The following is a 27,408-nucleotide window of genomic DNA, read 5'->3' as shown; positions in this document are numbered from 1 at the left end:
CAACATAATAAAACATGATATATATATATATATATATGCAGAGCAGCTGATTTTGCGCCTTATTATTTTCAGAGTAAAAGGGCAGAATATGGCTGACGCTAGATGTCTATCTGCTGTTATCCAGGATAGCCAATGCTTCCGTAAACAGCTGGAACCTTTTAGTAAACTTCGGGCAAATTATTATGTGTAATAAAACCGCAGGTGGCACTCCATTTTTCTTAAGAGTCAGCAAGCAGTTCTTGCCTTGCCGTCCTTAGTGTATGCCAGGCACGTTCTACGGACACAGGGCGTCAATCAGCATTCATTCATAAAGCTATCCGGAGTAGTAACAGCAGATACATGCGTCGAGCGAACGTGACACATATCGCCAGACGATATTAATTAGGCCTTTAGATTCATCCTGCTAATTGTAAGGCATCTGGGCAAGGTATCGTAAATCGAAGCGGGTTCCGCGACGTCACGAACGAAACGTTTCAGTTTCCCTGTCTAACTGCCAATATAAGAGTGCATCGCAGCCCACAATAGACTTAATCGCGCGTCTAATACGAGTGATCTCAATTGAATTATACAACTGATCTTTTTAATGAATTCACTGTACCCGATGCCTTGGCATACATCAACGGGCTCTGGACAGTTCCATAATAGAACGACCATTCTACGTTTTGTTGAATGGTTGTACCACCGAACTGTTTTCACAAGACGTGAAATATTAATAGTTATAGACCGTAAACAATCAGACGGACCTCATTACGATAGACAGTCGTTAGTGTCAATGGACGCTCTTGCAGGCCAAAGGCCCCCCGCATTTGTCTATATGTGATATTTTGCTTGGAAAAGGAATACATGTGTGTTTGCGTGTTTATAGATCTATTGTTCGTTTAGACGTGTGGTGCGCCGATGTCCACTTGCGTAACGATTAGAAAATCAGCCGGCAGACGCTTTGTAGCGACGCCAATGAAGGCGTCCAGCAAAAGCAAGACGTGTAAAGGCCAATCGGATCCATTACTTAGCTCAGCATGTGATATCGTCGATTAGAGAACATAAATAAGAGGTGCTTACTTGAAATTTACTACTACTACTAGATAAACGATTAAAGTGTTATGTAATTGGCCTGACGGCATAAGTAGCTGCATCGATCCAGAAGCAGAAGATCAAACGAGGAAGATGTACGCGTATTTGGTATAGTTTTGCTGACAATATTTGCTACTACTGGAGACGTCAAACGGTCTATCTAGCAGTGACTTAATAGAGAAGATCGGACAGAATATGGACACTATACGAACAGAATACATCTTAAGTAAATAGATAATTTAATTACTACAATAGCTGGTACGGCATCAAGTGTCTCTTGTAGTGTGTACCATTATAGGAAGCCAAACAGAAAATGAAATATAGTGACGAACTAAACCTGTAAAGCTACTGTCGGGTTTTCGAACAGAAAACTGCGCGGATCGTTCCTCCCCACGTGGTGGTGACTCAAGAAAAAATTGGTTAAAGAAAATAAACGGAACAAAACGTGCTTATTTGTGTTTTCAGATCGTCCGTTTTATAGCTTGGTCTAACCATGTTCCCCTGAGCAATATCTGATGAAACCATATATCCTTCAAAGCTGGCCTCAAAGAACCCGTACCAAGCCCCCTAGTAATATCCGCTTCTAGGAAACAAAACATAGGTTCCTGGACGCCAGTTGTTCCTCTTATCTGATCTCGTTCTGATAAGATCAAGATTGAAGTGAAGATTGAATTGAAAATTGTGGTCGGTAACAAACTGCTACTAACTTAACATATAACATGATTTCTTTCAGTTTTGGTGGTTGTGCGACGTGGCTAGTCCTGCAGCTGGACAGAAATCACCCTGCGAAGACCCTGAACAAGACCTCAGCAGCCTTACCGATGTCATTCAGGTATATGGGTGACCTCAGTGGACCGTTCTGACAAATGACCAAGCTACCAAATTGTACTACAAACATCAACTGTTTTACATATAGTTATGTTGTTTTTTTTTTGGTAAATCGGATGAGTGGCGTCATATGAATGGAATGTCAGAGAATTCGTTTTGATACATACGATGTGATGCGCGCTGCATACGTCCAAGTAATGTAGCACCCCTTGTTAAACGGGGTGAGGGGGGGGGAATAGTTTTGTACACTGCTGTTGCTATGGGCAGCTTGTAACGCCATTCGGCGAATGGGCACTAAAAATTATGATAAAATGTAGGTTAATAGGTAGTTGTGTCAGGACTTATGTAATAAAGACAACTCACTTCGATATCGCAATTTTTTTCTTTTTAGTCAAAGAAGTAATATGACTTAAGACAAGTGAGGATAATGACAATAGGTGTTCGTATTAGATGCTTTAGAATAAAAATGGCATGTCATCTATGCTTCTCACTGTTCGTGGTAGCACTCGACTATGTCAATTGTAAATAGTGGTACATTTCTGTGCAGGACTTTGAGGGCACCCTGCACTCGTCATACGAAGACAACCCAGATACGACAGGAAAAACCGACCGAACGGGAAAAGCAATGTGTCCTAGAAAAGGAGCCCCTCAACGTTACCGCGAGGGCTCCCTTGAACCGATTCTCCTCGAAAAACGCTTACCTCCGGATGGTGGTGACTCCATTAGCGAACTTAAGCTCAATACAAAGGTAAGCTTGCTTAAAAAATTATAGACAAGCTTATTAAGAAAAATAAAGTAAATATTTTGTGCTTACTGGACGTGAACACTGCATCGGGGGACTTTAATCAACAATATTCTAGGTTTGGGATCGACCCAGACTCTGCTGAACTATCTTACCGCCGCATAAACCCATTATATATATATATATATATATACATATATATACAATGTACTTAGTTGTAGGCAATTGCTCTTAAATGTCATGTACAAGCGTGCAAAACCTCTAGATAGAATAGGTCACAGTAGAAAATGATGGTGCGTCTCACACTGCTAACTGTTTTGATGGTTCACTATGATATCGACAGCTCTAAGTAACAGGCATAGGTATCTGTAATTTAGATTAAACTGTTAATCTCAGCTAAATTCAGTTGAAATAACAGAATCAACATGGGAAAACTATCGAAGTAGGCAACGATGCATTTCGCTACTTTGGAGGATGGGTAAACGAGGTCCTAAGCATATTAACATAAATAAAGTGACGGCATAGACAAGATCTGCCTAAAACCTGAATGCCGTTTATATGAATGGAGCAGTCATTTCATAGAGATGCTGCTCCTCGACCCAGAGCGGCTGTCAGCGAACCGCAAGGAAGCCGTAATGCTAAACCGTCTACGAACCAATGGAGATGTATCGTTGACAAAGAAGCTTGTTTGATACAATTAACCGTACTCAATCTTACCGTGAATGGTCATTCTACCTAAACGGAGATTCCCCTGCAATTAACCGCACTAAGAAAACCCCACGAGCCATTCGTAATCAACGTACCTCCATGAATAACTTGAAATAAAATTACATCCTTTTTATCAGACTGAGTGATATTTTCGATAGAGGCATATTACTTCATTATATCAGCAAACCGATAATCAATGTAAAAGTCAAGCGGTATGTGTGTTCCGCAGGCCTTTGGATGTCGGTGAGCATCTACTATGTCTCGGAGCCATTTTGGAATGGCCGAAACAAGTCTGATTAGAACTGATACGTGCTGCTGTATCAGTCCTTCAATGTTGACAAAAAGTGTCAGCGTATGACGGTAGATAACTTACGGCTTGGTGTACTATATTGCATAAAATGAAATCCTCTCCTGAGGATATCCTCGGAGTTCTTTGCGTGATATATCATATCAAGGATGTCGGGTCCTTTCCTTCCTCATTACGAATATCTCTCACAATATGCAGAAAGTATTCAGCTCTCATATCATATTTAACTCACAGTCATGTTATTATTTCAGCTCGTATTGCTACAACTATCGAACTTGTTTTACTGTATCATCATAGACGACTGCGAGATTTGCCCCTGGCTTCTATAACTACATGTAGTGTAAGGGCATTACTGGAAAACTATATCGATTTCTAACGCCTCAGCTCTTCCGGTGTCGCACGGTGGAGCCCTGTGCAAACTGTCATAGCTTACATTTAACCTGCTATCCATGCAAACAAATTAGTGAAGCCATAGTATCACGTCTAGGCGTGGCATAGTTGGCAAGACAGCGGCCTGAAAGGAAATGGTCTTTGATGGTCAATGGTGAAAGGTATTCGATTCCTATCGTGTCAATAGTGATAAGTTTTTTGATGAAGTTTTATTTTTTTTCCGGTATTGTTCCGCGTTAGATTTTCTCGGCACTGAACTTAGCAGCACCAATCTTAGGACCTGTAAGAACATATCGAACCAGTGTAACAGGCGTCTCTTTAGACGTAATGTGAAAATACTAACTTCGAAATTCCGAAGCTGTACGTGTTCCATCCTTTACCTGAAAAATGTTTATACTGAATGTCTAGTGATCTGAACGTATGTTTGTTCGCTGACCCATGACTTGAATCTCCAAATTTTTGTTGTTGATTACTATATTAAACGATTTCATTCGATATTTAATTTATACAGACGGAAATAAGCTCCGTTATGTAGAGAAGATTGCGTCACTGTGTAAACGGTGACGACGTCCAGCGCAATGGGCGACACGAAGTGCGAAACATTGGTTTTCTGATCAGAGATTCTGCCTTTAGGCATAATAGTTGACCCAATAATTTACTATGGTGACGATATTTCTGATATTGTAGCAGTGAAAGAGTCAGTTGAGGGACGAAGATCAGGATCTAAGCAAATTATTTGCCTCCTTTTTTGTAATAGCCACATTCGTCTGGATGTGTTTATCATTATATATCGAACATCAAGCGTTCTTTGTTGCTTAGCGGCTCTGATGGTGCTTGCCCCTCGGTACAGAAGCTCCATTTATAGTTATCATTGTTATTCTACATATGTTTATATTATATGTAGCGCGTCAGTAAGTGGGTATTACGAACTTCTTACACAACTGTATGTACGCGTTTTACTCATCTAAACGGCATAATTCTATGTTTGTTTTGTTACTGATACGAAATCTGTGCTCTACTCTGTACGCTAAAAAATTGCATAGGCTTAGCCATTGTGTTTCAAATGTATGCTTATTCTATATTTCTGCTAGATCTGCTAGTAATATGGAGGGTAGTTATTAAAATACATAGGTCTTCCATATGGTTATATATAGTGCTTTTGACGTTTTGTCCTTTTTGTCTATAAAACCTGGAAGCTTAGCCGTATAACTTTATGTTAATATATTTAAGCTGTGAGCTCGTATAAAAATAACCTTTGAGTGGGTCTGGTAGAGGACAGCCCATTGATAGCTGGATTAGATTCAGCAAATTTAATTGAGATTTTATTTATTTCTTTTCGATTAAGTTACCAAGATCGAGCAGCCGCTAGATAAGCGTATTGCTAATCTTATCACATACTACTGGTTTACGGTTTTCAGCGCACCCTTACTTTACCTAATTTTAGCTACTAGTTGACGTAAAGTAGACTTAGAGCAGTTTCCCATCAGATCATGATATTGCAGCTGACGGAGGAGCAGTGCCGTCGCCACGTCTACTCGGAAGAGGAACAGCGCAAAGCCGAACAGCTCCTGGATATGATTTTTGGCGATGGCAAGCTTGTTGAGGAGATCGAAGTCGATGACGCTGATTATAAGGATGGTGGACATCGGCGGAAGTCAGCTAGAAACGCCGACGTTTCAAAACAACGTAGTGACTCTGTCAGTTCCTCCGAATCGATCAACACGATATCCAGCCTTAATTATCCAACTTCATCGAAAGTAAGTTGAACGGAATATGGCATATAAAGGGTTGATTAAATTAGCGCTAAATTTCATGGTGGCTTAGTTAATCAGTTAACATCTGCTGCAGACCCATTACGCTCAGCTTTTACAAGCAAAATATATTGCTCCCTTCCTTCGATTGCATCATCAGTTATTACGACGACTGCCGCCCCATTCTCACAACGAATGTGTGGGAGCCAACAGACGTATTGCTATATAATACACTTCTACTTGAAGTTAGCTTTCTCTGTCTGTATCGCATGGGGTGTAACTTGTTCATCTCGCGTCACGCTTATATATGCTAGATCGTATAAAACTGGGTGTGGTTTCAATAGCTGACGATTTGTTTCTACAGTATTGAAGTAAAGCCATCGATTTACCATGCATAATATTCCGTGAGTCCGATGTAATTGCTGAGGAAGAGAGGGAGCTGCCAAGTAACTGCTATCTTTCTCCAATGCTGGCTTTTACTTACCTGTTACTTTAACAGAGCAGCGCATCACGGCAGCTCGAAGCAACGATGGCCTCACTGAATCCGGCGGGGTCAGAGTTTGCTGAGCGAAGCGTTTCGTTTGCTGCTTCTAAAGATTTGGACAGTCCACTAAAGACTCTGGGAGATCTGGTAGGTTCCGATAGGTCGGCTTCTTGGCTTGCTCCATATGGGTCGACCCGTGTCACGATCGATCGCGCAGTTCTGGCCAAAATTCGTGATCAGTTGTCGGCATGTCTTGTGAAAATGCGAGATCTGGAACTTCAGGCAAAGAGCGTCCCTGTGCTGCAGGTATGCTGGCTTTTTCTAACCGCTCTAACCACCAGGGTAACGTAGACTTCGAATTGCAATCGTACTATTGTACTGCGCTGTTTGTTCGATGATTTCCCTAACTATTTGCAATGTGCCTCGCTAGATTCATCAAGAATGGGTAGAGTATACTGAAGTAATTGCATCGATATCTAATTCGGTGTTAATTATTCGATGCATCAGATTCATAATATATCTTATTCACTTTCGCAATGTCATCGTATCATCGATTCATCATGCTAAACTATCCTCATAATGAAGAAAAGCGCCTTTCTGACAGTTCTCTCTTTTTCCCGCTGGATAACCTGTCTGCCACTTACCATTGACAAATTGCATCAGGTAAAAATGTCCGTTTTGAAGGAGGAAAAGCGTTTGCTTAAACTTCAGCTTAAAGCAAAGAACAACCTCCGAGACGGTAAGGCCGACCCTGGAGCTCACGAACCTCCTCTGTCGAGTAGAACAGGCATGAGTGCTGCGGGTTCATTGCTATCTGTAGCATCGACTAGCAGATCTCATCCCGGTGATGAGAGTTCGCGAAGTCAGTCGAGGCTACCCACAACAGCAGATACGATTCACCCTCCTCCCCCACGACCATCAATGAGCCTCCAAAGCCCTGTCGGATCCCGGGGACCATTGCTTCCCAAGCTCGAACCATTGAAAGTTGAGGAACTTCCGTCGTCCACTTCGGCCATGTCGCCGATTCGACCGTCTAAGCTTGAGGCACTAGAGACTGGTGTAGCAAGGGTTATGAGAGGTCGTAGATCAGTAGCAGGCGGTGGGCCGGATGAGACTGAAGCAGATTGGTCCGGGGTCCACGAGAGTGCGACCGGCACATCACTCAAGGATGAATTGTGGCGCGAAACGATGCAGGAGCCGAAATACAAAAGCGACCAGAAGGGAATCGGTGGCCGTGCTTCAAATAAGATCCTCGGAGATTATCTAGCCAAAGCATCCGTTAATCCAGAGCCATTAATTATTCCTGGGTAAGTCGATATCAAATCCTAAAACCGATAACAATAATAATAATAATAATAATAGAGTGTGATTTTAAATATGAAACGCCCGCGACGTACGTGCTTATCAGGTCGCTTTGAGTCGGTAACCAACGTTAGATTAACTGTTCCAAAAAGTAACGTTTCTAGCTTTACACATAATTGTACATAATTGTTATGTTAATTTTAGTGCTACACAGGCTCCTAGCTGCGTGGCAGACGGCTATTTTTGACTTAATTTCCAAATTGCTACTTGGAAATTTACTATGCATTTTTTATGTGAACGTTAGCTACTATCATCATACCGGAATAAACTGTTGTACGGAAACGCAAAGTCGTTCCACCCCTACGGAAGGCGCGCAGAGACGTACCGCCGAGCCTGAGTCCGTATCGCCTTTGCCTGTTCCTTTACGCGAGGATCGAGCTGAATCGCAGATGAAAACGCTGTGCGACGAATGTCAAAAGGTAGGACACTAATCAAAAGAATTGAATAAAGCTATTTGCAAAATGTCTTAGTATAAGGTCCATTTTTGGGTTAGCTAAATTTGATTTCCATTGTGGCTGCATAGTCATATAGAAGTAAACATCAAATACAAGTTACCTAAAAATCCCAATTTCAATATCAGACCATAAATTTTAATACCTAGATTTCGGAATATTAACTAACTAGCTTCAGGTATGGTTTCAATTTGCGTAGGCTGCAAGTCGACGCTCGAAAGGACACAGGCCAATTTGAAACAAATAATTTACGAGCCCATAATATGGAACAACTGGATCATCGGGGTTTTTCATACAGTAGCTAAACAGGTTGACTTTTCCAGGATTCGATCCGGCTAAGGAAGGATCCTCGGACAAGCGCGACACAGACTACGGCGGTAACACCAAGAGACTGCGTTGAGTGCGTGGAACGCCGCAAAAGACAGCTACGTTCGACAGCCGTTAACACTGACGTAAGGCCGATAACACCCGAACCCCTGAGGAAAAGTGCCAAAGAAGCTTTTATCTTAGACATCTGTGACGGCACCCCGTTCACTCCCAAAAGGTGTCAATTCTTGAAGTTCCTAAGAGCTAGTAGTCGATGGACCGGTTAGCAGGCGAAAGCTAGTCGCTTCTAGAACAAATAAACTGGTCATGGCAAACAGTATATCATTTTCAAAATTCGAGACAAGATTAGCCACTATCTGATCTTTTCGGTTTCGCCAATAATAGGAAAAAACATTGACAGTCTACATTATTGCCAGTTTTCATGTATGAAAAAAATTATTTTATCAAGCAAACCCCAAGGGGTTTTTTATTTGAATGGATTGAACATTAACCGCATTACTTCTGAAGAATCTATCAATTGCCAATTGCGCCGTCCAGGTAGGTCAGTCTTTTTGCGACTTATGAATTTTCTGGCCGTTTCAATCTTTTGCATTTTGTAAACTTTTGGCCTGTTAGCAATCTAAAATTTTCCATGTGGCACATTCAAACGACATTTTAACAAAATTTACCTAACGATATAGTTTGAAGTACGGAGCATTTATTTGCGAGCTAAATAAGAATAAATATTTTGTAAGCTATTAGTAGAAGGTTTAGATTCAGGATTGAATCATCAGAATGAACATTTTAACGTAAAAATATCTATTTTTGTTCAGATACAATCTGAGAAGGTACGGGTAAAAAAAGGCCCAACACAGGCACGCCATTTTGTGTAAAGAAGCAAACGTATTTTGAGTTCGGCTGCTACCGTCGAAAGCAGAAGACAAAACCTTGTTTCTCATTATGATATTGCTATAATGTTTCCTGTGCAGCATTTTCTCAATTTTGCAAACCGTTTTAACTTCAGTACGTCATTTTGCGCCGAATGTAATCGTCGTCGGTCAGTTCGAAGTTATTCAGTTGGCTCAGCTACCGAAACTCCACGTACGCGGGACTCCAGCTGTGATCCTCTTCCCGAACTCAAGCCAGTATTTAAGTATGTTTTTGATCGATTTACGTAACTTCATAGATATATATATATATATATACTTGGCACTAATATATGTGCAGAGGCGTGCGTTGGCCGGAGGAAAATGGATCCATGAAATATAAATCGGATATTATGACAATCGTTGTAGTGTGACCTATCATTCTGGGTGTACTAAATAAACAAAAAAAATCTTGGGTATGTGTTGTTACTTAAATGGCGTAATGTCAACAGGAAGTCCATTTGTATAGTACAACTTCTTCAATATGGCCAGTCATCAGGAAAGACACAAACCACCAGATATAGCAGCGCCATATTTCACCAATACATCTCTATACTGGAATATGGATAAAACTTGTCGTAATGTTCCCGCTATATGACCAGCGTTCGTGGGGTATATTCCGTTAGCCAACCGCGAGACGAGTTTTCAAAGTAAAGAACGCATATATGGTAGTAGAATTGTTCGAAAAAAAAACGGTAAAAATAGTATTCTTGTTTTTTTTTTTTCTATCTGTTTTTCACAGGAAAACCCCGCCGACACCGCCACCGAAACCAGCGGCCTTTACTCGTGGCGTTGCTGTTCAGTGTAGCACCTCGATAACCGTTTCACAGGCTGTTCAGGTACGGCCTTCTTAACGACCTGGTCAGATCAACTCTAATCGGTATAGGTAGCTCTTGTTTTTTGATCAACGGCGTTATTCAGCGAAGATCGTGGTTAGTTTTGGAGGCTTATTCGAGAAGAGTTAAAGAAAGCATATCAATGTATTGAATCAGGGCAGAGCTCCGCACCCGGCTTACATGAAGTGGGCTTTAGTCTAATCTTATCTATAAACAAATAGGCAGATAGATAGACAAATTATCTATTTACTTTGTAAGTGGCCATTTGTGCGAACAAACGTAGAATAACGATCTTCACTGAGACTGTGACTATTCATCGATGCATTTGTACACGATAGCTATTGTGCTGGCCGGAATCAATGAAAAACGTGCTACACGACGTACCGATTTTAAGTTACATATATGCCTTTGTCACAACCACAATGTTCCAGGTTCGATGCGTAGTAACTACTGTATAAGTTAATTAGATTTATACAGTTACTATCAGTTCAGCGTGAAGTTTACATTTGACCAAGACGAACATTTTTGACGTTCTTTTATGCTCGTACATCCCTGTTTTTCCATGTATCTATCCTCTATTCTGGCTCTCTGTTTATCCATAGTCGATAAGGGTCGTTGCCAGGAAAACAGCATATCAAAATAAGGATTCGTAAAGGATAACTGACACGTCCCTAACATCAATCATTTAATGCATAGTGTTAGTCTAGCGTTCTTGTAACTGCCCTACCCGCGTCTCGATAGGTGACGCCTGAGCGAGTTCGGACGCGGCATGTCGGCGCTCAGAGCGATTGGCGGGCTTGTCAACGAGCGCAAGGAACGCAGACTCGGAGGACTGAGAACGAGCGCTCGAAAAAACTCGACACGAACTCCGTTGCGAGCGGCGACTATGATGTGCGACACGCCGTTTGCGACTCGTGCGCTCATAGGCGTCTGCGGTCCATAGGAACAGGTCAGTAGCAACTCATTTCAGGTAGACACATCTGACGCCACGCTTTGTTACAGCGTATGCTGGAGGAGCTGACCGCAGCTGCTGAACAGGCCGTTACGAGATACACTTATTCCATCCAAATTAGCTAATTCTATAAAGAACAGAAGTTTGATATTGAACCGTCATATATATGCTAAAGATACTAAGAACATGTTTAATTTGAAGGTGCTACCTGCTCTTATTATCTAATCTGCTCATTTAACGTTTGATTCATGCAGGCGACGTTGCCGTCTACGATACGTGCTGTAATCGTTGCGCCGTATTTAGTAAATGCGATGGCGCTGTTCAGTGTGAGTTGTTAACGTCGGAGGCCAGTGATGGAAGCGTCTCAAGAGCAAATCACCGAGGAATTCAAAAAATCGAGATGAAGGATCAGGAAGTTCTTACCGATGACTCGTACTGTGACGAAATCACTGAGGTCAGTGATGGCATCTAGTGCTTCCAAATGAATGTTTGGTTGACTTGGATACTTTTTTTTTTTCGTAGATATTTAATATTGATATTCTATCGAATGAAATGTCCCCTCTGACCCCTTATATTTTCACATCGTAATGAAAATATCAACCTGTTCTAGCCATATTACGATCGTGGGCGTAACGTTGGCCTGCTCATGATGCCTGCGTCTCTTCAGCAGCTGGCTAGCGTTGCTCACGATGGTATTTATCGATATACGACTAACAAAGTGAGCCGCAAATGTGGAGCGCGGGGCGATTAAGGTCTGTAACCTTGCAGTGGCCATCTAGAGTAAAGATGGGGCTCTCCCCAAGTCAGCATATCTTCCATTTTCCCAATAATGGTAATTTTTTTACTGGTTAATTAATCTTTCGCAATTCTGCAGTCATAATGTCACAGCAATTCAGCTACAGCGCTATTCGATAATGGGTCTGGGGTGACCTGGGTCGTCCAGCACAGATTATCCCTTTCTCAGGCTACTAACAACAAATGATAGCTTTATGTTATGTTTAAGTGTAGAAAGTATGGTGACTGAGATGGCAGTATTACATTAGACAATGTCCGTGCAGTAGCAACAATGACTGGCCATATTTGCAGGTATTGGTACGCTAATTTTTTCAAAATATTATTCTTTTACCTACATCTGCTAACTAAATTATACGATTATATGTTAGTGTTTAGCTGAGCTTGCAAACGAATTACTTTTGATCCTTTCGAGCTGTTGTTATGATAGGCAGCTTATCGATTCGTTGATACGATCTCCATATTGCAACCTTGCTAAAGCATGATCTTGTCAAAGGTCAGCTGAATGCGAACGTTTGTACCCTGGTCATCTCGTGGGAGTAGAGGCCACCATCAATAGGGTTCATCATTTTTAACCTGACGCGTGTTAAAGCGGCACAGCTTTGCGCGCAGTTGACGCAAAACAATTATCTCGAAGCGTAACGTTTGAGTCGCGTTCGTATCCCGTTACGTAATCGATTCAGGTGCCAATGTATCGGCATCACAGCGTCTGGCCTTAACAACGTCCAACAATTCGTGAATACGTTTGCATATATTTTATAGCGTGCGAACGTTGTAAATGTTCGTAAAAGGAAGACAGATCGTAGACCGACAAAATAAACAGGATTTTTTTTTTGAAAGCACAGCCAGAGTCGCAGTGCCTCTTCCCAAACTGACCGACAACGGTTTGTTTGTTGACCCAACAAATTATCCCTTCAGCGTAAGACTCTCGATGCAAACGTTTCCCTTATGTGTGCTTCCAAGAAGACGAGTCCTAACCGGTCATACTCTGTACGCCGGCTGCTGGTTGCTGCCGTATCCGTTTTTATACTCGTACCATACCTCACGTTAAAATGCCTCCATTTCACTCTTCAGCTAATCGCCATTCCATGTGAGCGGTGCGATGTGGAACGACGCGACTTCGGCTTTGGAGATGAGGATGTTTTTGCGGCAGAAACAAGGTTACAGGTAAGACAAGCATACGAGATGTATAAATTAAACTGCGAAATATAACCGCAATACCAGCCTGCAGTTAGTTATGTAATTCCTTGGCTAGAGGACGTAACATTTTTTTCCGTCGAAAGACACTTTTTACTGTCTTAGGTTGTGGAAAGTTCGGCAAATAATAAAACGTGGTATAATTTTTCCGGCTTCACAAATGTGTACCACGAATACTTTAATCGTAGACGACCCAAGGTAACTGACGTCTGTAATCGACTGATCGTGCAGCGAGCAGATTGCGCCATCACATTGTCTGCAATAGTGTCAAGAGTAAGAAACTCCGTTACCTCGGCCGTGATGCACTAACATTAAATCCAATCGCCTTTTATAGGGTTGTCATTTCATAGGGAACGGAAATCAAATATGCGGGCCATGTTCATATGGCCTACGTATATAGGTTAGAAGAAACTCTGATCACATAGGCAAGTTCCGAGAGTTTTTTGAACGTGCTACACATGAGTAGCAAAATCCAGACAAGGGTTATTATAGCTGAATCTCACTGCTCACTTCTTTTCTATGAGCATCCCTTAGCCTCTGTCTGTATCACGGTCTGCTTTAAAAAACTGAGGATGATCGCAGCTATCTGCAGAAATTGGGAGCCTAATGGATCACTGTGCTAATCACTTGCCCAGATGTTTATTGGAGTACTATCAAGGCGTCTCCACGCCCGAACCCGAACCTAGGCCGCCTGTCGTGTCCTTAAGTTTAATAGGCGTCAACTTGATTACTGCATTATCACAAGGAAAGGTTCTGGAGGGACGCCGAAACGACAAGACTAAAGTTCGGAGCGAGAGTTATTAGCTTTAACAACGACTGACCGTCGGATATGTGAATCAACCACCAGACTAGTACGCAGAAGCTGACGCTCAGAGCCGACGTTGTACTCACGAGTATTTCCTGAAGCGTCAAAACCTTCAAAAAGTTGCGATCATATACCAATCATCTGTACTAACCAGTTGGACAACCCTTCTTAAATCCGTACCGCTGTGGATAGGGGAGTTGGTTTGTGGCTAGCAACTCGTTAATCTTATAAATATATAGGTTACTTAAAAGTCCCATAATTATGCACGGTGCTTTACAGGTTGTACCGAGGGCGCTTATTGCTACGGAGGAGGTGGGGGTTATGACGGACCATTCAATCATTGAGCCTCTGTCATTTCCACCAGCAGCAGCGGCCGCTTCAGGTGGAGTCGCCGCCGCCGCCGCCACCACCGCCGCCGGCGGCACAGCGTTATCACGTACATCATCCGCCTCATCTATGAGTCACCTGACTGGAAATGTCCGCCTGTGCGACAAATGCAGCTGCGCCATTGAATCCGTGGCGAAGGATTTCATCGATCAGAACCTCGATCACCTCGTTGCCGAAGTCACCAACGATCCGCCTGTGCCAACTCTTCAAAGTCGCATTCCGAAACTTAGTCACTCCCGGGGCTCGCGCGCACCGCCGAGGCGAACAAAGCCGGCTCCGTTTGATAGCGTTTCGCGATCGCTACGTAGAGATGTTACGCCGTCAGCATCCACAGCGGCTCCTCTCAGCATCGGCTCATTAGACGACCAACCGATTTTGGCCAACCAAACGCCATCGATTATCCCGGGATCGATGGAGCGGCTTCCTGGAGAAAAGTGAGTACAATAGATACTTCGTTGAGGTGAATAAGTATACTTACTTTGCAATTTATAGCAGAATAGACGTATCGATGTGCTCATTCCGACTTTAGTTCAGGTCTGACGCATCAAAGAGGTTCTCGTTGATGTCTATCTATCTGCGCATGTCTTCAGTGAACTTTCACGTTCTTCTGCATCTTTCACTTGCCACATTGTAACCACATATAGCTACCTACGTCATACTGAACTCGCTTTCAGTTCAGCGGTCTAGTAAACTGACGAGATATATACAAATTTGTTAAATGGTGTAATGTAGCAACCGTCGGAAAGCGGGAAATTTAACTTAATACTTTACGAAAATCAATATGTGACTATCCTAAGGGTATCAACATACCGTGTGTCACTCATATGTCCGCCATTAGATAATGCTACACGGCTGAGAAATCCTTCTGAATATTTAGAACTCAGAAAGTCTACATCGGGAACTGCGGTCGAACGTTGGACCAAGAAATGAATCTGTGTCCATATTATTGAATCCTGTTCTCACCTTAACTGTAATTCATGGTTAACCAGGCTTTACTGAGGAAACGAAGTAATCCTTAATTATTCGTGATGCTGCTCTAGATTTGCCTAAAGCTTTTTTTTTTTTTTTTTTATATCAAACGAAGGCTTTGCGAGACGCTATAGCTATCTTTTAGTACTAATGACGAACGAGCTTTATTAACTTAAGCAACAATATCGTATCAACTCCTAATACACGTATTTAAGACGCAGGCCTTTGTAGCGTGACCAACTCAGCAGGTCGGAACAGCTGCCTGACCGTGTTTGCTACATTTGATTACCAACACATTCTATCCAGAATGGTTGACGCACATAGATTTATCAGGCGAATACACGCTGACCTCATACCTATGTCAACAAGGATCACGTTTTTTTCGCAAGAAGCATCCATCTGGTAATCGGTAAACTGTACTAGCTGCTTCTTTATAACCCTTGTGACTCACTATTTCTACTGCTAGTGCAACTGTTATCGCTATAGTAGACAATTAGCTGTATGTAGATGTAGCAATAACAACTTAGAGCTCTAACCTCGGTGATTTTCGCTTGGCTTATTTTTGCTAATTCTCCGGTGGCCTGCGTTTGACTACTGTATACAATCCCGAATGGTCCTGATTGACGTGTCGTGGTCGCCATCGATCCAATTTGCTGTGATTTTCCTGTGATCGGTGCATCCCATGGATATATCCTGACAATGTTCATCTTGTCACCCAACTATTCGCCATGTGTGTGTGTGTGTGTGTGTGTGTGCTGTGAGAAAAATCAATAATTTTTACACTAATCAAAACAAAAACAAAAAAAAATCGCAAAGCAGAGGCACAAGTGATGGGTTTGATAGTGATCACTGCCTGTCGTGGGACTCGTCGTATATCTACTCCGGGGACTCGTGTTCCGGTGACACCGAAGAGGACGAAGACGAATTCGTTTCGGTGGGCAGAATTATCTGTCATTTCCCGCTACCACTGCAACATCCAGCTACACTTTTATGTCGAACAGACGAGCGTGACGCCGTCCAGGTAACGACATCTCAATACACGGCCGCAACGGACAACAGTACGCTTGTGCATTGCCCATTTCTCGCTGTAGATCCGGCTGGCAGCCTAGTGCTATGCGGCACAAGTGGAAGCGCCAGCAGCAGCGGCTGCACGGGAAGTGGTTCCAGCGTCATAGGCCACTGGGAACAACAGGAGCAGCAACAAAAACAAGAATCACCGACATGCACCAACAGCGGAACAGCTGTCGACGGCGACTGTCCTCAAGGACCAGGCGCGGCTTGTCCTGCGGCCGAAACTTTGCACGAGAGTGCAGTCCCGGAAATGACAGCCTTGGAAAGTCCGCAGCATGTTTATGTTCCGCCAGGCATTATACAGGTGTCGACTGCAGCCACGGCTTGCACGGGTTGGCCTGTCAAAACCAGTAACGACGATAAAGTGAAAAGGAGCTCGTGTGAACTTAACGATACTACTCCATCAACAGCAACTATACCAGCGTGGTAAGTAACCTCTCACGCTTCTCAATTGGCTTGTTGCTATCGCTACTGCCATTTTAGCTTGCTTGGTGTGATCGCTTAGCTGACGGTATACTGAACCAGCGCCCTGACCCAACTGTATACTCATGCCCAGAGCATACAGACTACATACCTATGTTTGGCGCCGCCTATGCAGGTTCTAATAGGTTTATTATTACAGCACGCTATAATAGCGTGACTGCTTCGCTTTAGGTAGATAGGCTTCGCGGTTTCCTAACCCATCTATGACTGCTATGATTCATGCTCTGGGTTGAAACGCAGACCAATCATTGTTTCGGCTTGCATTCACATCTGCTTGTGAATCGCTATTCTACGAGTCAAAAAATCACCTGACTCGTATTCGTATCTTGCGTATCGTATTATTTGCTATGATAAAATGGCGGCTCTTGAAATGTTCCGACTTTACGATGTAAGTATGACCTGCAAACATGCAAAAGACAAGAGACATATTGCTTGCCTTGAGATCCCCAGGTATGATGCCACTACTAATACAAATGAATTTGAACAAACCGTTATTTTAGGTGTAACAGAACATTGAATGTTGCATTTTGTCTTTGGGGTAAATGAAAGTAGTAGATGCGAGTGAGGCAAAGAATCTTCTCATGTCTGAGTAGTGTGTGTGTGTGTCTTGTTGCATGACAAACATGTCGAAACTCTCCGCATATACAATTATTTGACCGCTCCTCAAAATACACATAGAATGTAGTAACGTGCTGTTGTTGACGCGTTTTCGAACAGCTGTTCCACGCAAGACCTGGCCACGACCTACTCACACTTCTAGCTAGATAGAACGGTAAAGAAACTAGAGTATCCCGCACTGTAGCGTCATAAAAAAACTTTTCTATTTCATATAGCTTTTCTATGACATCTGTCAGCTGTAGATGCACAATCGAAATTGCCATTATCACATTTAACTATATGAACTTGAAAAAGTTCATCCATGTAAACACTTCTTGCAAATACACCAGATTTCATGGAATATTAATTAATAGTCATCTAATAAATACGTTATAAGTTAGTCGTTAAGTTCACAAACAGCATACAGGCTTGAGAAAGGATATGTTTCAGAACAACTTATAACTACAAACACCGTATCCTATGTCATTTGTAAATACTAAATATTTGATCTATTCTCGCTTATGGATTGTAATATTATGACTAAGATTTGTGAAGACTTAATTATAATAAAAATGTAAGGATATTCACTTTACTCGAGCCTGAAATTTCTTACATGTAATCTAAATTGATTCGCGTGCAGGCACACTTTGACCCGCGAAATGGAGTCTGCCTGTCTGATCCTGAACGAATACCTTCAAAGGCCTGAGAAGAGTGATCCGAACAAACTCGTAAGTTTCTTCGAAATACAACAGCGCAAATGTTAAGCGCGTGGCAAAAAGAGCCAGTTACCATCACCAGGGTCATAATTTGTGATATAATTTACGGTCCTAAATGGTGCGTTAAGGTTGTATGCTAGCGCATTTCTTCGCATACGGTCTTCCGTTACTGGGTGTATGTACTGAACTGTCGAGAAGGCATAATAATTCTATACCTACCTTACGGTGTTCGCCCACCTGAACTATAGGTAGGTTCGGATCTAAAGCTTTTCTAGCTAAAGGTGCCGGAATTTGCCTGTGCCGCTTTTCAGAAAGCTGCGATGTCTCGTATACAGACGGAATGGTTCGGTGTTACCAGTGGTCCGGAAACCGACCCCGCCCATGTCCAGGAAATTCTTGAGGAGCTTGACAAGATATCCAACCATCTACTACACCGCGTTATCAATATGGCCGATAATAATGTCAGTCAACTTTACCGCTTGTGTTTGACGTAACGATAATCGAATTGGCCGATTGATGGTTGGGCCCACGATCTGCATAAAGTTATAGTATTTATATCCTGCCCCACGATTTGACCCCTTTAAAAAAATTAGGGGCAAAATGACTGTCGACGTTCGACCGAGTCTATGCCCTGGCTGCACTTTATCTGAGAATCAAAACAAACAGTTACTTGAGAATCGCTGTGATCGTTTTTTTGTTCATCTTTCGTGCTTCGTGTATCATTTCAGGGTAACACCGCCCTGCACTATGCCATATCGCATGGAAATTTTACGGTAGTAACGCGCTTGTTAGATTCACGAGCAACTGACGTAAATAAGCAGAACCGTGCCGGTTATACGCCAGTGATGCTAGCCGCACTCGCTAGCCTTGGTACCAACGAGGCCACTCAACGCGCTATTGTGCACCGATTATTCCAGATGGGCGACGTTAACTCGAAGGTGGGTCTACATTTATGACCAATTTAAGGTATTATCGTCACAAGGTATATATTATGAAGTCCTAAGCATTCAAAGTTATATTTGACCATGAGTTGGACATGCTCAAGCTGGTATAGTCTTTGTTGCTGGTAATAAACCATGAGTCAGATATTACAACAGGTCGAACGCTTTGGCCTCTACAAAGCAGCACAGATCTTTGAAATTCGTTTTCGACCCGTGATCGTTTATGTGCTTTCGCATTATTTTATCAGATTTAGTGAAGCAATTTCTGCTAACTGGACCTCTGTTAATCCATGCCAAAATGACCTTTGGCACCCTTCCTATGTCTACCATTTATTATGCAATACGTAGTAATACTCTTGGGTAGCCGAAGTCAGCTAGTCGAAACATTGAGAAACCTCTACCGTCCTTTTAATTCTGCGTCGCAGTTAAACCCGTAAGCTAACAGCATGTGAACAAGATAAAAATGTAACAACATATCTGCGCATTTATTTCCAATGCCAGTCATTGTCAGCCCTTGTAGATAACCGCCAGATATTACTCGGACAAACGACAGCTCTAGATACCAGCAAAAAAGAGCGGGACGTCACTGAACGTCGGCAGTGCTTCAGCGATTTTTTTAACCTACGCTAGCCTTTGTTATTTAATGTTGTCTATGCATGGTGTTCGTAGGCCACCTCTTCTCCCATCGTGTCTTATCTCTGTGGGGCATCTTACACCACAATAGTGGCCAATGCGATGCGGAGAGTGACTTTAGATTATGAGCTGCTTCCTACGTTCGATGTTTCCCCGCTACCCGATTTCTTTCCGATAGCGTGTGGGCAATTCACGTGTATTTCTAGTTTGTCAAAATAGAAAAACCAAACTTGGAGCGTTGTCCTTTATAGCTGCTGAAGTTCATGGTAAGTGACTGACTACTCTGTCGAGTTGAAGAAACTTCTCGATTCGTTAATCAGAGCAAACATTTTATTAGTCTGTTATCATTGCTTATTATTATTGATTGTAATCATTAGTGCCGATACACAGCTGGCATATCGATCCTGACTACTTTTCGTCACCCAAAGTATTGACATGAGCTAAAAGTGTAGCACTGTCCACGATACCAACTGGTTTATTGCTACCGTTAACAATGACACAGGCTGGGGCCTGCCCAACGAGAATCTCCTGTAGCTGACCAAGGGTGCTACCTGCTCCGCTAAACAGAACAGGTAGCCGCGGTGGTCCCTCGATTTTTTGATCGAGACCCTCGATCGACGTCATCGCTTTGAGGATATCAGCTCCGCTGACGCTTCCGTAAGAGTTTTTGTACCTGCAGGACGTTATTGAACAAATCAATAGGGTTTCATTTTCACTAGGATACTGTCATCTTGAATTAAAATATAGGAAAAGCAGCAAATATTTTAGTGAAAAACGGTATGATAGAAGAGATAATTTTGGATTTTTGTTATAGCGTTAGTATCGATCAGCTTAGTGACATAAATGGGCAGCGCAGCAACGTTGTTAGCTTGCCCCTTCTAGAAAGCGCACTTATCTATTAACACAGCGATCGCATGAGCATTTAGGCTTTCTCAAGGAAATTTCCGCAACACGTATTAATGTATACCATCAAACGAACCTCTCATCGTCAATTAGCACGAATCTTAATTTAGGATTAGCTGCAAGCACGGCCGAAGCTTGGGCGAAGGTCGCTCCGTCCGCTAAAACGATAGGAGTTTCTAAGGTCAAAGATGTAAGAAGCGTGTCGAACCACTTGGGCCTTGTTGCGGGCCGGGAAAACACTCTAGGCTTGAAGTCTCGCTGGAACATCCACTCGTCCGAAAGGAATTTGGTCATGTAATTGCGAACTCCGTCCGGCATGATTACCACGCAGCGCTGCCCCTTCTTCAAATGTTTAGCTGCTTTTATCGCACCAGCTACTGCTGACCCGGAACTAGCACCACACAAGAGGCCTTCGGTCTGGATGAGACGTTTAGCCATAAGAAACGCCTCGGTATCTCCGGTTCGCACCCATTGATCGACAACGCTTACATCGCATACGGCTGGAATGAAATCGTAACCGATTCCTTCGACCTCGTAGAAGGTCACTTTCGGGTCACTTTTCTCGAAGTGATCAGCCAGAACCGAACCATGAGGATCGAGGCCCACAACTTTACAGGCTGGCAGTTTTTCCTTGATTTTTCGACCGATGCCAGTGATAGTTCCTCCGGTACCCGCGCCCACAACCACCATGTCGACCTTGCCGTCGCACTGCATCAGAATCTCTTCCGCTGTTGTGTCGAAATGGGAGACGGGGTTGTATGGGTTTCGATACTGATCAAGGATAATCGCTCCTGGAATATCCCTGCACAGTTTCATTGCTATTCCAATATGCGACTTAGGGTCATCGTAACTGGCACTCGTAGGCGAGCGCACAATGCGTGCGCCGAGACCTTTGAGAACGTAAACTTTCTCGTTACTCATCTTCTCCGGTAGCACTATAATACACTTGTAGCCCTTCACAGCGGCCGCTAGTGCCAATCCGATACCGGTGTTTCCTGTGAAAGAACGAAGCTGTAAGAACCTTTCGACACTCTATACTCGTTGGTGTTAAGAAACAAACTGCATTATAGTATAACCTAAAAGCTTTCTCTCTAACTAAGATTTGAAAAAAACATTCGAGTCTGAAAGGAATCATTCCCTTCTGATACCGTTATTGACTTGCCAACAATAAATGAAACACTTTTTCCTTTTTTTTTTTTCCATTTACCTGATGTAGGTTCTATTATGGTCGAGTATCCAGGCTTAAGCAGGCCATCTTTCTCTGCTTCTTCTACCATCCGTAAAGCAATTCTGTCTTTTACGCTACCACCTGGATTGAAAAACTCGCACTTGGCGAGCATTTCGCACTTAAGTCCTTCCTCCTGTAGAAAGTTCGTGAAACGAAAAATGTTTAGTAAGAAGTAAAATCGTTCAAGTTTGCCCGATTAGTACTAGCGAACCCGCTGCAGTATATGAATAGACAACTAAGTGGCAAGATTTACCCTAAAATTGTGTTTAGCCTACTAATTCATTTACCTCATATTACCTTAGGAATTTTGTTAAGTCGAACCAGCGGAGTTTGTCCTACCACGTTTAGGATCGAGGAGCAGATTGCTGGTCTGGGTCTGAAATTTAGGCAAACAAACATCTAGTTTGTATACATAGAAAACATACATATATTTTCACCTGTGCTACCGGTATAACCACACATTTCATGTAACCCTGTCCAGCTATTGCATAATCTTCGTAAAAACTAACTATAAATAATGCCCCTTCGAAGTATTTTACTACACTTACTTTAGTTCGACGTGATGATGTGGGCTAGGTCCTTTCGAAGATCTCCAGGTACATTTGGGCTCGACGTTTGGTAAAATCCCATGTGGATCGTCAAAGGTGTTGTATCTGTACGGCATTGCACCGTTAAGAGGTAACTTTTCGAATCTAACCTCATCGAAAAAGAAACAAGCAAACAGACAACCAACCACATTAGAGCTCTGCACTTCCTAAAAGACTGCACTTAGAAAACAAGCTGTCTTAGAACGCTTATTTAGGAGCTAAACAGACGGCTTAAGGATCGTTGATAAATACAGTCTCGTTTTACACGCAGTAACTAATAGGCTAATTTATGATCTATGTAAATAGATGGCCTTTCGTGTATTACGGCTTTTTATTCCTTCCTCCTTTGTAATTCCTCGGTCAGGTGGGGTTCGGAACGCGTTTTATAACGACTCCAGTATTGTAATATTGTCATGTAAATGGGATGGTCTGGAAAGGTTCGTTTGGAGCAGCTGATAAATTTGAATACCTTTAAGGATCCATTTTCTGTCGGTTTGACTTCTATCGGTCATTATAAATATCCATAGAACATCGAACATAGAGAAAAGGTCAGAAACAATTGCCTTGCCGCAATGTTTACGAGGTATTGATAATTTACTGAATAGATAATAACAACTAAAACATCTACCAATAATGCGCGTAATTTAAACACCAACCAAAGAATATTGTTAAAAGAAGATATTGCATTAGAAGAGGTTACAATATATCGTGGAGGAGTCTCCCTCAGATACTGTTAGTAGTTAACTTTTTGATAGTACCTGTCTGTAAATAACTACGCGCTATCTTATTACTAAATCCGATTGTCTTTTGAGCCGTATCGTCTCTGGATTAGATGCAGATATTTTTTAAATTGCACACATATTGTAGCGAACGCACGCCCGGAAGTCGAAGGCCACAGTGGGTTAGGCGTATAAATTACCATTCCATTCGTCCGCGCTCCACCCTACAATACGAAAAAGATAAACAATCCAGTATCTACTCACCAATACGAACAGTGCCGAATTCTCGAGAAATTCAAGCTGGCCGTTGGGTCTACCGGTAAATATGCCTCAGATGATTTAAGCGCAGCATTCACTGACGTAGCAGGCCAATCGACGCAATCGTTAAGCGAAATCTCAGGAGGATCTCGATGTTCTATATTTCGTGAATATACTGTGCCGTGTGCAGGAGCATCTGTGTTCCTTTGTGACTGTGGGCCAAGTGCGCACCTAACGATTGGCGCACTTTCCTCGTGTGCTCGTCGTGAGAGATTCGTCCATATCTCGAAGCAAGATGGAGTACAAGAGAGTTTGGCGAAGAAACTTTTGCGGTCACTTTCAGCTTGAACTTTGCTAAACAGCGATCGATCGATCGACATCACTGACTAAATGAAAAACAGGTACATTAGAGGTTGGGTTTTGGCGCTTTGATTATCTGGGCAGCCTTCGTAATTTTCGATGTGGGTTTCACGTGTTCTGAGGCGCCCGCCTATCCAGCAGCTGTGTTGTCTGCTACTTTATCGTGCCCTCGCCACCAAACCAGGAAGTTTCTTTCCACTCCAGCGCCATCTTTTCTATGCGCAACGATCGCTCTTTCTACGCGACGATATTCGATCGCAGCGTTACATCATATGACAGTAGTGCTTAATGATCTATATCTCTCTATCTTCTATCGTTGATAAATTGTCTCAAAGCTTACAAAACCTGTTGTCTTATACATATGTGACCCAATAGAATTAGAGATACAATGAAGCCGAGCTTTGATAACGCCTCTGCTTCTATCCTCAAACTAGTTAATTTAGCTTTAAAAAAATACTCATTAGTCATTATTACAGTTATGATTAAAAGTAAGTTACGAATGAATATTAAAGCGAATAATTAGATATTAGGCTAACTAAGTGCAATTCAGAGTAGTCTGACCCCGCATATAAACGTACCTCCCAGTAACGATGCCCCTTTCATGAACGGCTCTAGGCCTCGCAGAATGGTCAGACTGCTTTAATGTTAGCGGCATCGCATGGTCGAGCTGATATGGTGAAAGCGCTACTGGAGACGGGGGCAGATCCCAACACTCAGGTAAGAGGGCCTGACGGACACGCTCTTCCCCCAACGTTTGGGAAGCTGATTATTTTTCATTGTTACTGTCGTTGTTGTTGTGTGTACGATTGTTATGCGTCAACGTACGGTGGACAAATGGCGGGACACCTGATTTACGTTCGAACATTTCATATTCGGGGTAAATATGTTCTCCAACATATTAGAGATCTAAAGATAAGGAAACCGTTTAGAGCTGCACCCCCCTAAACGAGATCTTCATTGCTATACGATCGTATCGAGAAATGCTCGTCACGCCCTCATTTCGCCTATCTGTTGCAGCATATCACTCAATCTAGCTTTGCCTACCACAGGATAACGATGGCTCGACAGCGCTGATGTGCGCGGCTGAACACGGATATATTGATGTCGTTCGAATGCTGTTAGCGAACCCCGACGTCGAGATCAACATCGCCGACCATGTACGTAAACAGAACGCGTACGTGGCCATACGCGGTGACAAGTACAGATACCCTAGAAGGTCCACTGGCATTAATAAGTAGCGGAGTACATTGATAGCTTAGATAATTAGACATTAGACACTGATGCTTCAGGCCAGAGGACGCTTTTATTAGATCGTACGAATTACCCCGGAGTGCTCTTTTGAACATATAATAGACGCACTGAAAGTAAACAATTTAGGTTTGTCTGCCACCTATTCATTACAGTCCGATATAGGGCTCATAAAAATTTACGTAATAAGCACTATGGGCAAGGCGATCCACTGCATTAGAATTAAACCTTGCGAATTTGCCAGTGTACATTGCAAAAAAAAAACAAACATGGAACTAAGCTGACGCTCGGAGCTTGTTGTTTTTCGCCCGCTCGGTATGGCTGCTTAGGACGGACAAACCGCCTTGTCAATTGCTATGGAGGCAGGCCACAAGGACACAGCTCTGCTCATCTACGCCTCGTCCAACTTTTCACGAGGAAGTTCGCCGGTAATCACGCTCATCTCGTCCAGACACGAGGCTAACGATTTTCTTACCGTAAATCCTTACGCAGGTCAACAGTGAGACAAGATATTTCTCGACGTCAATGTATCTGTCATTTCGCAAATATATTTGGTTGGAATCGCATTGTCTCCTCAACGTGTAATTTAGCTGACTACACACAAAAGGGAAGAAATTGATTAGCAGTACGGTGAGGTATGATGCTGACGAAATAGGGCATAAGGGGAAAGCTAGCTTTTTTACTAATCCTTCGTTTTTAACACCGGCTATGCATCTTTCGCTTTCATCACAAACAGTACTCATCGTTGCGAGGTCGCAAATCTCGAATTTCGCCACGGGCCACTCCTCCGCCATCGAGGCCCTCTCGGACGCCGCCCCCTCCGGGACCCTCCCGGCCATCTCGAACGCCGCCCCCGCCATCGCCCTCTCGATCACGTAAAGGCTCCACCTCATCGGTGTCATCCTTCAGCCGAGCCTGGTTCTAACCAACTCATAAGCTTCATAGGCTCCGGCATTTTCGTCCTAATGTACACTGTTAAGCTAGATTAATTATATATGCTTGCTATGAGAGGACGGGCAGCTTGAGCGTAGAGCAGAAGAGCTATTGATCAACACAGGCGTGCGGTGCTCGGTGAAACGCTTTCGTGCATCTTAATACACGAGCGAGTTCTGTTGCCAGGCTGCGCCCTTTGGCCTACTTGTACCCATGCACGACTCGACAAATTATATACGGAGCTGCGGACAATACATCGTAATTTGGACAAATAATGGTTGCTTATAGTTTGACATAAAACAAGGGACCTGTCTTTCTTGATATAATGAAATTTGTGGAGTTTTAGAAGTTCATGTTCGGCATTGATAAGCATCACTATCCTGTAGATACAAGTAACAAATGTTCCCTTTTTTTTTTGTTTTTTTTTTTCCATAATTTACAATCCGTATTAGTAAGAGCAATCCAGCTATGTGTTTACGTATTGCTACCAGCGTATTAGACCACCTTTATTGCTTGAATCAGTAACTAATAAATTCCCTTAGCTCTGATGCTATGTTTGTATCAGCTACGAAAGCGTACAGCAACAGAATTGAGAATCGACAGAATGGTACCCAATGGCCTTGCACGAAGAGACAATTTGAATTCAGATACCCGTTTTCGGAACGTATCTGACATTATCTACGAATTATATACCTAATTATGTTTCTATAATCTATCCTTATCAGATCTATCAGGACGAAAGAAAATACCTACTGTTTAACTAACAATCAATTGAGTGATCATATTTAAACTAACAATTATTTATCATGAGCATATATTTGTTGTTATTGTGGTGACGACATAATACTGGATTGACAGGTCGCCTTGCGGCCTTAGCGAACTTCTTCGACGTATCCTAATTACCTAATTGAGCTTACTTACGAACAACCAGCGATTCGACAACTGTGCTATACCCTTAAATATGACGAAACAGTAAATAAAAGCTATATCCCGCATTGCCACGCTTCGACTGATTGCCAAAGATGGCCTCGCGCTCATGTCGCACAGATAATTATATGTAGTAGCCATCGAATACTGTTTTTCAATGTATCTATTTATCAAACCGCTTCGTTATATCAAGCGGTTCCTCTCTTAAAATTATCAACAGCGCCCAGCGGAATGCCGACTTTTTTCACTGATGATTCTTTTTTCTGGTCTTATGGCAATCGAATGGTGTTCATTCTTTAACAGGCTTTTGTAACGGTCTTTTTTTTGTCTCAACTAGTTCTTTGGTAGGCCTTATTTTTACATATTGGATATTGAATTACGGTTAAGGAAGCATCTTAACCGTTATACAAAACCTTACTCTTTTTGGCAAAAAAACACTCGTCCATCATCTTGATGGTATATACTGAACGTTGTTGATGTTATTATGGGGCTAAAGCTCTGCCATCAGCCAAGATGTTCAATATCGTGCAACGTATGAA

At 42.7% G+C, this 27,408-nt stretch overlaps 2 protein-coding genes across 2 annotated transcripts; one reads left to right on the top strand and one right to left on the bottom strand.

The window, feature by feature from the left end:
• The first annotated feature begins 1,164 nt into the window (after positions 1-1,164).
• Positions 1,165-26,937, top strand: LOC111272496 (uncharacterized). Its single transcript, XM_022853988.2, has 22 exons — positions 1,165-1,179; positions 1,805-1,903; positions 2,447-2,647; positions 5,549-5,803; positions 6,297-6,587; positions 6,945-7,588; positions 7,888-8,062; positions 8,419-8,639; positions 9,426-9,554; positions 10,070-10,166; positions 10,905-11,112; positions 11,370-11,569; positions 12,982-13,074; positions 14,189-14,730; positions 16,082-16,762; positions 18,057-18,144; positions 18,444-18,593; positions 18,861-19,070; positions 24,377-24,478; positions 24,811-24,918; positions 25,339-25,437; positions 25,746-26,937. The coding sequence occupies exons 1-22, from the start codon at positions 1,165-1,167 to the stop codon at positions 25,932-25,934; spliced, it is 4,797 nt and encodes a 1,598-aa protein (XP_022709723.1). The 3' UTR covers positions 25,935-26,937.
• Cbs (Cystathionine beta-synthase) lies at positions 20,015-23,899 on the bottom strand. Its single transcript, XM_022853986.2, has 6 exons — positions 23,408-23,899; positions 22,386-22,529; positions 22,135-22,213; positions 21,817-21,970; positions 20,686-21,604; positions 20,015-20,379 (listed from the first exon to the last, which is right to left on the bottom strand). The coding sequence occupies exons 2-6, from the start codon at positions 22,499-22,501 to the stop codon at positions 20,115-20,117; spliced, it is 1,533 nt and encodes a 510-aa protein (XP_022709721.1). The 5' UTR covers positions 22,502-22,529; positions 23,408-23,899; the 3' UTR covers positions 20,015-20,114.
• Positions 26,938-27,408: the final 471 nt, after the last annotated feature.

The sequence above is a fragment of the Varroa jacobsoni genome, unplaced genomic scaffold (assembly GCF_002532875.2).
Source record: "Varroa jacobsoni isolate VJ856 unplaced genomic scaffold, vjacob_1.0 contig02436, whole genome shotgun sequence".
Lineage (NCBI taxonomy): Eukaryota > Metazoa > Arthropoda > Arachnida > Mesostigmata > Varroidae > Varroa > Varroa jacobsoni.
Note: the sequence above shows the minus strand (reverse complement) of the source record. Positions and strands in the feature narration are given on the sequence as shown.